This window comes from Saccopteryx leptura, chromosome 1 (assembly GCF_036850995.1).
Source record: "Saccopteryx leptura isolate mSacLep1 chromosome 1, mSacLep1_pri_phased_curated, whole genome shotgun sequence".
Lineage (NCBI taxonomy): Eukaryota > Metazoa > Chordata > Mammalia > Chiroptera > Emballonuridae > Saccopteryx > Saccopteryx leptura.
Genome location: NC_089503.1, coordinates 380,835,618 through 380,848,540, shown reverse-complemented (window position 1 = coordinate 380,848,540; position 12,923 = coordinate 380,835,618). Strand labels below are relative to the sequence as shown.

Below are 12,923 nucleotides of genomic sequence, written 5' to 3'. Positions count from 1 at the left end.
CTGCACTGGAGGAAGCCATTAGTGCAGACCAACAGTGGATGGTTAAGACGAAGAGTCTTCTAGAAACTAAGGTAGGGGGGCTTCGATTCCCAAAATGGCCAAAGGTCGGTTTCCCCCAGTGAGGTCAATGACATCCATAGGGCATATGAACTAGAAGAAACTCCCAATGCCAACCTAGATGAGAAACTCTCCCCTCCCCCCCTCCCCCCTCCCCCTCCCCCCCCCTCTCCCCTCCCCCCCCTCCCCCAAGTGGACTCCCCAGGGTTTGTTCTTTTGTTCAACCTACTACTTTCACCAAGTTTAACTCTAAGCCCTTGAAGTTAGCCTTGCCGGATAGGCGAGATACATACGGCGAGATAAGGAGATAAGCTTTCCCGGCAGCCTAAGCGCGTCTCCAGCACCTCAGTCACCAGCCCCGATCCCGGCCGGCGGCTCCAGCCGGGCAGAGCTCCTTACCCCACTCCTCACTCAGCCCTACGCGGGAAGGGGGTCTCCGCTCAGGCCGGAACTGGGGGCTCTCCCGCAACGCCGCCGCCGGGCTCACAGTCCTGAAGAGAAGCCGTGCGGGAGCCGCACTGACCGCGGACATGGGAGGTGACGTTAGGGGGGGGTGACACCTGGCTGGGCTCCCGAACTCCGGGAGCGTCTCCAAGGAGAAAGATAAACGCCTTTATCCGACCCACAGCCTCGCTCCTAGGAGGGAGGCACCCGCACACCCACACCGAGCCTCCGCGGGGCCTGGTTCACCCGGAGGTCAACCCTAAATTCTTCTCTGGGCAAACTGGGTTCCAAAGAGTCTCCGCGCGTGGGTGACTCCTGTGTCCACGGGTGAACGAAAGATCCCAGCAGCCAGATCCATGATGAAGCATCCTCTCCTGTCACCCCCAGGACAACCCACAGGGACCGAGGGTCATCCAAAATGGTGAGGGGCGTCCCTTCAGCACCCCTAAAGCTCCAGCCAGCTTCAGGTGTTTGTAGGGGTAAAGCGGCGGCTCACCTGCAGGATCTTGTCCAGACCCTCCTGGCCCAGGCACGGGAACTCCTTGAGTAGATGCAGTTTCTGTGTGTAGTAGGTTTTCGAAGCATCTTTCCAGTGCGGCTCCTCCAGGACCTCGAAGATCGCCGCCCCGATGGCCAAGTAGAAGATGATGGCCGAGGTGAGCAGAGGGCCCCGGTCCACCATGGCTCCCGAGAGGCCGCCTCCTGGAGAAAGCGTCCCCTAGCCTCCGGGGCTCCCTGTCCACCCTCCCTTCAGCCTCTGGAAACAGCTGTTTGAATTTGGAGCTCCGCATGCGCAGTGCCCCGTACCCCCGGCGCGGTTCCCCGGACAAAGTTGATTTTGTCTCCACGTTGGCGCAGGGGAATTGTGCGGAGTCCTGCTCACGCAGGCTGAGGATGGGCTCACAGCAAGGGGACCCAGAATCGCGGGGGCCGAAGGAGCTGGAGGAACTCAGGGCTCGACTCTGGGAGACACGTGGGCAGCACTACTCGCGCCACAGCAGTATGCGCCGTGCCCGCCTCCGCGCGCCTCTTTAATCAGCGCCCAGCCAGCACCGCCCGCCCGCGCCAGGCCCCCGCGGGGGTGGGGCCGACCAGGACCGCCCCTCGCCGGCCCCGCCTCAGGCCCCGCCCACGCAGGCCCCGCAGCCGCGACGATCGCTCAAGGTGCGCTCCACTGTTTGGTTCGCGCCCCGGTGCCAAATGCCTAAGCGTTTGAGGACTCTGGGACTCGCGTGTGTTACTAGTACTGGTGTGCTAAGTAAAGTGAGCGTGTACCTAATGACTGGGATCGGGAAGTTACTACTATTTTATTTTCATTGTAGTTCAGTTTTCCTTTACTGACGTTTCTGCCAAGAAAGCTTGATACTCAGTTTCTCTGTTTCACACACCTTCCTAGAATTATAAACTTGGGGAAAGAGGATCAGAAAGGGACTGGAGAAACTGTGGGGAATCAGGATGTCAGGAACTAACCCAGTCACAAAAGCATGACTTCTCCTTATAGCCCCATTCTCACTTGCTCTGGTGTGAGACCCCGGGACAGGGAAGAACCAGTCTAGGCAGCACTGCTACCCCTCCCGTACCCCTATCCTCACTACATACACCCCTTAACTCTAGGGAAAACGACTTCTTTTATATTCCTAGGCCTATTTAAAATTGCAACGCCCTCCCCCCCCCCCCCACACACACGCACTCCTTACCCCCTTGTTAGCCTTATTTTCTTCTTAGCACTAAATGCTTTCAAATATACTATAAGACACTAAAAACGACAACTTGTGGGTGGGGAGTCTGGATTGTTCAATGACCTATTGCAGGAACCTGTTACATAGTAGATAGTCATTAAACATTTGTGCAACAAAGAAGTGAATGACAGCCAAACACATATTTGTCAAAACCACATATCCAATGGAAGTCCTAGCCAGAGCAATTATGCAAGAAAAATAGATAAATAAAAGGCATCCAAATTGGAGAGAAAGACGTAAAACTGTTACTATTTATGGATGACATAATATTATGTGTAGAAAATCCTACTAAAGATTTCACCAAAAAACTGTTAGAGCTAATCAATGAATTCAGTAGTTATAGGATAAAAAATTAATATATAAAAATAAATTGCACTTCAGTATACTACTAATGAAATATCAGGAATAGGAATTAAGAAAGCATTATCATTTACAATTGCATCAAAAAGAATAAAATACCAAGACTCAGTTGAACTAAGAAGGTGAAATAACTGTGCACTGAAAACAATAAGATATTGATTAAGAGAAGTAGAAGAAGGCCTGACCTGTGGTGGCACAGTGGATAAAGCTTTGACCTGGAAATGCTGAGGTTGCAGGTTCAAAACCCTGGGCTTACCTGGTCAAGGCACATATGGGAGTAGATGCTTCCTGCTCCTCCCCCTTTGTGTCTCCTCTCTCTCTCTCTCTCTCTCTCTCTCTCTCTCCTCTTTCAAATGAATAAATAAAGTCTTTTTAAAAAAAGAACTATTATACAAAAAAGAAATAGAAGAGGACACAAATAAATGGAAAGATATTCTGTGCTTAAAGATTGGGAGAATTAATATCACTAAAATGTCCATCCTACCAAAGCAATCTACAGATTCAATGCTATTCTATCAAAATTTCAATGGCATTTTTCAAAGAAATGTAACAAACAATATAAAATGTATGTGAAACTACCAAAGACCGAGAATAGCCAAAGCAATCTTGAGAGAAATGAACAAAGCTGGAGGCATCATACCCCCTTGATTTTAAACTATATTACAAAACAAAGCCCTGGCCAGTTGGCTCAGTGGTAGAGCGTCAGCCTCGCGTTCAGGAGTCCCGGGTTCGATTCCCGGCCAGGGCACACAGGAGAAGTGCCCATCTGCTTCTCCACCCCTCCCCCTCTCCTTCCTCTCTGTCTCTCTCTTCCCCTCCCGCAGCCAAGGCTCCACTGGAGCAAAGTTTGCCCTGCGCTGAGGATGGCTCTGTGGCCTCTGCCTCAGGCGCTAGAATGGCTCTGATTGCAGCAGAGCGATGCCCCAAGATGGGCAGAGCATCGCCCCCTGGTGGGCGTGCTGGGTGGATCCCATTCGGCGCATGCGGGAGTCTGTCTGACTGCCTCCCTGTTTCCAGCTTCGGAAAAATACAAAAAAAAAAACAAAAACCCCAAAACAAAAAAACTATATTACAAAACAATGGTAATCAAAATCATATATTATTGGAACAAATACATAGATCAATGGAATTTGATTCAGCATTTCCAGAATAGATCCTGGAAATCCATTTACAGCAAAGGAACCAAGAATATATACAATGGAGGAAAAGACAGTTTCTTTGATAAATGACATTGAGAAAACTTAACAGCCACATGCAAAACAATAAAACTAGACTACTGTCTTACACCATACACAAAAATTAAACCAAAGTGGATTAAAGACTTGAATGTAAGACCTAAAACCATAAGACTCCTAGAAGAAAATACAGATCATGAATATCTTTTTTCTTTTTAAAGAGACAGAGTCAGAGAGGGGGATAGACAGGGACAGAGAGATGAGAAGCATCAATCATTAGTGTTTCATTGCGCGTTGCGACACCTTAGTTCTTCATTGATTGCTTTCTCATATGTGCTTTGACCGCAGGCCTTCAGCAGACCGAGTAACCCCTTGATCGTGCCAGCGACCTTGGGTCCAAGCTGGTGAGCTTTTGCTCAAACCAGATGAGCCCGTGCTCAAAGCTGGCGACCTCAGGTTCTCGAACCTGGGTCCTCGGCATTCCAGTCCGAGGCTCTATCCACTACACCACCACCTGGTCAGGCCAGACCAGGCCGTGAATTTTTTTTTACATTAGTCTTGATGTTCTTAGAAGTGATTTTTTTTGGTCCTGATTCCAAAAGCCAAGGCAACAAAAACAAAAATAAATAAGTGGGACTCATTCAAACTAAAAAGCTTCTGCACCGCAAAGGACATCATCAACAAAATGAAAAAGCAACCTATGGAATGGAAGAAAGTATTAGCAAATTACATATTTGATAAGTGTTTTTCAACCACCAGCACTGGTTCGTGGGCTGGCAGTTGAAGACAACTGTAATAAGGGATTACAATCCAAAATATATAAAAACTCATAAAATTCAATAGCAAAAACAAAGCATTTTAATTTAAAAATGGGTAGAGGATCTGAATAGACATTTTTCCCCCCAATAAAAGACATATAGATAGCCAACAGGTACATGAAAAGATGCTTACCATCACTAATTATCAGGGAAATAAAAATTAGAACCGCAATGAACTATCACACCTGTCAGGTGGCTATTATCAAAAAGATAAGAAATAAGAAGTGTAAGCGAAAACGTGGAGAGAAGGGGACCTTGCGTGCTGCTGGCGGGAATGTAAATTGGCACATCCACTATGGAAAACAGTATGGTGGTTTCTCAAGAAATTAAAATTAGAACTCCCATATGATCTTGAAATTCTATTTCTGGTTATTTATCTGAAGAAAACAAAGGTTGCTAAGAGAGTAAATCATAAAAGTCTTCGTCACAAGAAAAAAAATTTTTTTTGTAACTGTGTTGACAGATATTATTAACTAGACGTATTGTGGTGCTCATTTCACAATACATACAAGTATACAATCATTAGGTTGTACACCTGAAACTGATATGATGCTATATGTCAATTATATCTTAATAAAAAAAATTAACCAAATTTGCCTGACTGGTGGCGGCACAGTGGATAGAACATTGACCTGGGCTGCGGAAGTGTCAGGTTGGAAACCCCGAGGTTGCCGGATTAAGCGCTGGCTCATCCAGCTAGAATGCAGGCTCATCAGCTTGAGTCGCCAGCATCAGTGTGATATCATTGACATGATCTCAAAGTCGCTGGCTTGAGCAAGGGGTCACTGGCTTGGCTGGAGTCACTCCCATCAAAGCACATGTGAGAAGCTATCAATGAACAACCGAAGTGACGTAACTACAACTTGATGCTTCTCATCTCTCTCCCTTTCTGTCTGTCTCTCTCTCTCAAAAAAAAAAAATATTAAACAACTGTAACACACACACATACACACACACACACACACACACACACACAGATATTTCTCATTCACCTTGCTATCAATTATCTAGTGTGTATAAACTGTAAATAAACCCCAGGCGTACTACATCCTCTCCAAGCATCATAAGCAGGGCCTGTCCTTATACCCACTTTGCAGTGAGAGAGCTATGAACCAGCCACACACAGAAGCTGGAGAGACACATGCTTCCAGCATGTTGTACCAAGGGCTGGCCCCAAATGTCTCTGCAGGACTGGTGCAGCTGTAGGTCAAGCCCCCTCACGGCTCCCAGGCCAATGCCCTTTTTTGGGGGGGAAGTAAGGGGTCTTTGCTCAGGTATCAAGAGTTGGGCAGTTTTTACTTGGGGCGGGGTGGGAAGGGAGAGGTGTCTGTAGGATCTCCAAATCAGGCTGGGTCAAAGGAGCTGGAGCTTCAGATTTGAAGGCTGATCTGGGTTTGTACGTGTTTCTGTCTCACTTTGAGAGCAGGCGTGTGTCCCCAGGAGGCTGGAGTAGGAAGCTGGGAAGCCCTGGGTTTCCTGATTCCATGGCCCTGAAGCCTTGGGATGGCTCCCTGTTGGTCAAATAAGTTTGTAAATATGATGTATATGTTTGTTCGCTTATAGTTTGCATTGGGTGTGAGGGACAGGCTGTAAGCAGGCAGGGTCATTATAGCCTAAGGCTTAGTTTTAGGACAAAGCTTTTCCCACCCTTTTAATACTAAGATCTTTTCAAAACTAAGCTTTTCCCCACACCCTTGACTGTTGCATGATGTGGGGAGGTACACTCGCATGAGGAATCCCATTATGCCTCAGATAAGTGACTTTGTATCAGACTTCCTTGTTTGTATATTGGATTAAAGGTTTTCATGTCTACACTATAAAATGGGGCAGAGGAGCCCATGCTAGAGGAGAGCAGAGAAAGGTTGGAGAGGAGAAGCAGCCAAGATGGTGGAGAGGAGAAGCAGCCAAGATGGCAGAGTGCTGAAGGAGAAGCCAGTTTGTGCAGAGAGAAGGAGATGGGGAACAGAGGTGAATAAGGCTGGTGAGGTACAAACGTTTGATTCTATTTAGGAAACTCGGATAAGTCAGTGGCTTTGGGAGTCCTGAATGGAAAGGGAAGTGTTCTCCCACTGTGTGTATTTCTTGCCCACTGGGTGCAAGCTAGGATTAAAACTAATGGCCCACCAGTTCTTGGCTCCGTTGTTTCATTACCGACTGTCCGAATCAAATGTGAAGCTGCATGGGCCAGACGGCTGTGACGGTGGCCGTGGCTACTGGCTTTACACTCTCTCTGGGCCCACCGGGGACAGAGCCCTCTTCTCTAACCCTGCCTGCCTTCTATCCGGCCCAAACCAAACGCTGGGGCCCCACTCTCCCGCCCTTGGCCCTCCGGGGAGTCCAGGCTTCTGTCCCGCCGCCTCCTCTCTGGATGGAGAAAGTCAGGGACTACGGTGTGAACAGTTCATCGGGCGGGCGGGCGTGGGGTGAGGGCAGTGTGAGAGGCCACAGGCTCTCTCCTTGTTTGGAAAATTCAGTCCCATCATTCCTCTCCGCCTCTGGACTGTGCTCCCTTCCTAAGAAAATGAAGGGCCTCTTCCTATTTCGGCCTGACTGGTTCACAAGAACAGCGCAGGATCGTTTGAGACCAGTTGGTTTTTATTTGAAGTTTTTATAATTGCTAGTTCCTCTGCTTGTCCGCTGTGCCTCTGTCTTCATTTCCTGACCCCTTTCTCTTTCCGGCTCTCCCGATGTCGATGTCGATGTCGTACCCACTCTCCCCTCACCCTCTCCTTCGAGGGTCCTCTCCTTACCTTCCCCCCGAACCCTCACACAGCTCCCCGTTCTCCCTGCTGCTGCCTCTCTCTCTCCTCTGTCTCTCTCCACATCGAATGTGCTTCTTTCTTCTTCCCTCCGCCCTCCCCACCCTCCCTGGTCCCGTCCACACATTTGGTTCAACAATTTCCGGTGGAAATCGGGAGTCCTGCCCGTTCTCTGCACAGCAGCTAGCGGGAGCTTTTGGGAAATATAATCTGTACTGAAACTAATGACTGTCTAGACAACTTGAGCCTCAAGAACAGAAAAGGAAAAGGTGGGACTGTGGGGGAGGGGCACAGGGGATGTCTGTTCGAACGCTGCTACATTGAAATGACTTTCTTATTGTGCTTATTTATCAGCTTGCAGCTGATAACCATTTCTTTCAGAGCGCCCTGTTTGGAAAGGCAATCGGCTTGGAGTTGAGTTTCACCTTGATAGCAACAGGTCACTCACTAGACGTACCTGGGTTCCACCCTGAGAAACTGGCAGAGCAGATTGGTGGTTTCCCCCAAGGTCACGCTCCTCAACTCTGTGCACAGAAAGATCCACGCCCACCTCTGTTACTTCCTCCTCTCAGTGTGGATGAATGGATTATCCTCCTGGTGAGAGAACACCGGGATAATACTGTCATAATGCTAAAACACAAAGTTTTATCTCCTTGTAGGAATATTTCTGTTTATATTCTGTTCAAGAGTTTCAAGGAAAATAGTCCTCCTCTGAAATTTCCTATCCCACCTAAGAAGGCACATAAAGAACCATCAAGAGTATAAAGTAACCCTGGCCAGTAGAGCATCATCCCAAAGCACAGAGGTTGCCGGTTCAATCCCTAGCCAGGGCACATACAAGAATATCTGTTCCTGTCTCTCTCCTGTGCTCTCCCTTCTTCTCTCTAAAATCAATAAATATTCCTTAAAAGAGAGCATAAAGTGATTTAACATTACAATAATTTGAAAACCTTGATTCTTTAAAAAAAAAATGCTTTGCCTGACCAGGCAGTGGCGCAGTAGATAGAGCATCGGACTGGGATGCTAAGGACTCAGGTTCGAGACCCCGAGGTCGCCAGCTTGAGCGCGGGCTCATCTGGTTTGAGCAAAGCTCACCGGCTTGGACCCAAGGTCGCTGGCTCGAGCAAGGAGTTACTTGGTTTGCTAAAGGCCCATGGTCAAGGCACATATGAGAAAGCAATCAATGAACAACTAAGGTGTCCCAACGACAACTGATGATTGATGCTTCTCATCTCTCTCCATTCTTGTCCCAACGAAAAACTGATGATTGATGCTTCTCATCTCTCTCCATTCCTGTCTGTCTGTCCCTATCTATCCCTCTCTCTGACTCTCTCTCTGTCTCTGTAAAACAAAAACAAACAAACAAAACCCCAAAAAACAACAACAATAAAAAAGCTTTATGGTTCTTGTGGACAAAATTAGGTGAAAGGGTCAATGGAAAGTAATTTACAGAAGTATCTGATTATAAATTCTTAACTGAGCAGGTCATAGTGAATAGTCACACGCCAGGCACGTAACTTCTTCAGTAAAAGGCTAGTCTTTGACTTCAGCAAAGTCTGTTGTTCTTGTGCACCTCGGTTAAGACCTTTGAAATGCTTCTTTTTTATACCCGTGGGAAATTTAACCACCCTCAGGGGAGGGGTGCGTTATTTTGTAACTCTGTTATCTAAACATGGAGGTATCTCACTCTATTTTCTCCCACCTTCTTGTAATCTTCCTCCCCTCCCCTCCTTAATTCCAAGTGTATAAAAGAAACCACAAACCTGTCATTCTCCAAAGCATTTGAAATCTTGTTCCCAGCACTGTTGTCCATTTTGGCTCAAATAAACTCATAAAAGTCCTTGACAGGTTTGGATGTTCTGACATCGATGGAGATGATACAGTCTAGGTTTGGGTACGTGCTTTCCACGATGCTTGCACAACAGTGAAATGACCTGAGGACAGATTTTTTAGAATGTCTCCATGTCCTTTAAATGGCTCATGACTATCGTCAAACTCTTAGAAACAGAAAATAGTAATGGCCAGGGGGTATGGGGAGGGAAAAAAAGATTTGTTCAATGTTTTAAACTTTTCAGTTTAAGAGTTTTAGATATTTGTTGCGCAACAAGGAGAACATAGTTAACATTTCTGTGCTATTCCCTTAAAAACATGCTGAATTCGCCTTGGCTGGGTGGTTCAGCGGGATATTTCAGAGTGTCGTCCCAGCCCCCTGAGGTCCTAGGTTTGATCCCCAGTCCAGGCACATGCGAGATGCCATCAATGTGAGCACAAATAAATGAAACAACTAAGCAAAACAATCTTCTCTCTCTTTCTCTTTTCCCTCCCCCCCTTACTCCCTTCCTCTCTCTCTCTTTCTCTCAATTCAATGGAAAAATTTTAAAAGATAGCAAATTCTGTGTTAAGAGAGTACATGTTATGTTATGTGTAAGGTTTAAGGTAAAAACACACACAAAAAAACTACTGCAGTAAGTTTTGTAAATTTACATCAAATTTATGAATAGTCATTTTTATATGAAAAACACACCAAAAAAAATGTAGTAAAAACTGACCTTGTAAATTCAATGCAAGAAATTTGAAGTTACAAGAATGAGCCAGGCATTGAGGAGAGAGATACGGCTAAGTGACAGTGATGAGATCAGGCCAGTACAGCCCTGGCAGGGTTCTCCTTATACTATCACGAGAGCCGCCTGTCCTTTGCTCTGAGCGCCAGTCAAGCTATAGAGAAGCCATTCTGGCAGGTTAAGAGCAGGGCACAAGCTCGGATTCTGGTTTACTTGTATTTGAAGATCTCAGAGGGGCCTGCACTGACGTTTCAGAGCCCTTTTCTCACACGGAAACATGATAATGTCAGAATTTCATTGCTATGTGACAACATCTACATTTTCCACTGCCAGGAAAAACAACTCAGTAACAAGAGAGGGCCCCTCCGACCAGTTCAGAGGTCACTCAAAGCTATTCCTTAGACTGGGTCATTTCTAGAGGAACACAGCAGGGCGGTGTGTGTCATGGGACCTGCCCCCAAACCTCTCTCTCAAACTGTCACTGACCCCTGAAACGCCACCACTTGAGAGTCATTCCTTTGCATCAAGCATCGCCCTGTCCCTAAGACCTCCTTGCAAACCCAGGGGAGGAGTGTGACCCTAACACATTCGTGGATCCTACTCTTTTCTCAATTTGCTTGTTTTGGTCAGGACACAATCTGTGGACGTCTCCTCAGAAAAATGCACTTAGGCATGTCCACCAGAATTTTTACGCAAGTTCCGCTGGCTCGCGCGAGTGCCTCGGCCTTACCCGTCCGTCACCGGCGTTGTTCCTGGCTGGATGGACCCATAAGCTGCTTAGGGCAGGGGGGTGGGGCTGAGAAAGATAGAGTGGAGCTGGTTGATAAGGAGAATAAAAGAGGAAAAAAAGGGATTGCAAAGGAGGCGTCGGGCGAAAGTGACTGTTAAAACAAAACTGTCATTCTCTGGAGCGTTTGAGATTCTGCTTCCTGACAAATGTCCTCAGTTTTGGCTCAGAGAAACTTTTATAAAAGTTCTCTACAGAGCCCTGCTTGGGTAGCTCAGTTGGTTAGAGCATCGTCATAGACCAAGGTTGCCGGTTCGATCCCCAGCGAGGACACATGCAAGAATTCCCCATGAATGCCTACGTCAGTGAACAACAGATCGGTGTCTCTCTCCCTCCCATCCTTTCTCTCTCTAACATCAACACATTTTTAAAAACAAAAGGAAAAAACTCTGTTGGGAAGATAAAATATATTATGCTCACTTTGTTAAAGATGGTGCTGCCCATATAGAAGCACATCGCCCAGTGTTGGTCAAATAAGTTTGTAAATATGATATATATGTTTGCTCCCTTATAGTTTGCATTGGGTGTGGGGGACAGGCTGTAAGCAGGCAGGGGTTGGGAACCTATGGCTCGCAAGCCAGATGTGGCTTTTTTGATGGCTGCATCTGGCTCACAGACAAATCTTTAATAAAAAAAAATTAATAACGTTAAATATATAAAACATTCTCATGTATCACAATTCATTCATTTCCTACCGTTCATGTTCATGGTTGCGGGTGGCTGGAGCTAATCACAGCTGTCCTCTGGGACAACATCAAATTTTTATTGGATAATGTATAACGTACACAGGTCGTTGTATGGCTCTCATGGAATTACATTTTAAAATATGTGGTGTTCATGGCTCTCTCAGCCAAAAAGGTTCCCGACCCATGGCCTAAGGCTTAGTTTTAAGACTAAGCCTTTCCCACCCTTTTTGATGTGGGGTGGTGCACTCTCATGAGGAATCCCATTATGCCTCAGATAAGTGACTTTGTATCAGAGACTTCCTTGTTTGTATATTGGATTAAAGGTTTTGATTTCTATACTATAAAGTGGGGCAGACCAGGAGCTTGCTCTCTCTTGGTTTCTGAGATTAGCATTAGAGAGGAGAGCAGATAAAAGCCACGTGAAGGAGAGGAGAAACAGCCAAGATGGTAGAATGCTAAAGGAGAAGCCAGTTTGTGCAGAGAGAAGGAGATGGGGAACAGAGGTGAATGAGACTGGTGAGGTTAGAAACCTTTGATTCTAGAAAACTCGGGTAAGTCAGTAGCTTTGTGAGCACTGAATGAGTGGGTTTTGGAGCCCAGTGTGTGTTTTTACTTGCCCACCAGGTGCAATCTAGGATTAGAGATGATGACCCACCAGTTCTTGGCTTCATTGTTTCATTACCGTCTGTCCAAATCTAATGCGAACCTGCAGGGGCCGAGCAGCTGTGCATGGCTGTGGCCACTGGCTTTACAAACTCTCTACAGGTTTGGAAGCTGTTATGTGGACAGCTGTTATGCAGATTTCAGCATTTCGTGCATTGATAAGGGTTTTCTAGAGATAAGGATGAGGTCAGACCCCTCCTCCTGGTACATCCCCCAGAAGATATCCCCACAAATAAAGATCTTTCTTACAAATGTAAATGTGTTTTTACAAAGGGCAATTTCAACTTGGTATTTCTCCCTTGTTGGTTGTTTTTAAAAATTAACCATCTTAAAATACAATAAGCCTATGCCAAAGAGATGTATTTCGGGGTGACAGATTCTGTCCTCTACATCTTCTAGGCTACAAACCTACGGTATGTTTACTATACTGGCTACCATAGGCCAGCGATTTTCAACCGGTGTGCCGCAAAAATTTTAAAAACACGCACCACCTGACTATTTAGTCAGGGGCACCGACCTCCTCTCCCTTAGACTGTCAAATAAAAATGACAACAGCCAACGCAACAATAACCATCTGGTGTGAATGAATCAAAATTGTACTTATTTCTTTTTTTGGTCAGATCAGTAAAAATTTTATTTTTTTGTTGTGCCCCAGTTTTGTTTTGTTTTTAAATTTTTTAAAAAGAGACCTTAGCTATCTTTTATTTTATTTTATTTTTATTTTATTTTTACAGAGACAGAGAGAGGGATAGATAGGGACAGACAGACAGGAACGGAGAGAGATGAGAAGCATCAATCATCAGTTTTTCATTGGGACACTTTAGTTGTTCATTGATTGCTTTCTCATATATGCCTTGACCATGGGCCTTCAGCA

General features: G+C 46.1%; 1 protein-coding gene and 1 non-coding gene across 3 annotated transcripts in view; one reads left to right on the top strand and one right to left on the bottom strand.

Moving 5' to 3' along the window:
* Positions 1 to 1,519, bottom strand: part of KCNK5 (potassium two pore domain channel subfamily K member 5) — a 41,148-nt gene extending 39,629 nt beyond the window's left edge. Inside the window, exon 1 of one of the 2 annotated variants that reach the window (XM_066359497.1) lies at positions 998 to 1,519. In XM_066359497.1, the coding sequence (XP_066215594.1) occupies positions 998 to 1,183 (186 nt within the window). In that variant the 5' untranslated portion in view covers positions 1,184 to 1,519. Of the gene's footprint in view, positions 1 to 350; positions 470 to 997 lie in introns of those variants that run through there. The other variant, XM_066359499.1, reaches the window with a different exon arrangement.
* Positions 1,520 to 3,272: 1,753 nt separating this feature from the next.
* On the top strand, positions 3,273 to 3,348 carry TRNAA-CGC (transfer RNA alanine (anticodon CGC)). The gene has a single exon. It is a non-coding gene; the product is annotated as a tRNA-Ala (tRNA).
* Positions 3,349 to 12,923: the final 9,575 nt, after the last annotated feature.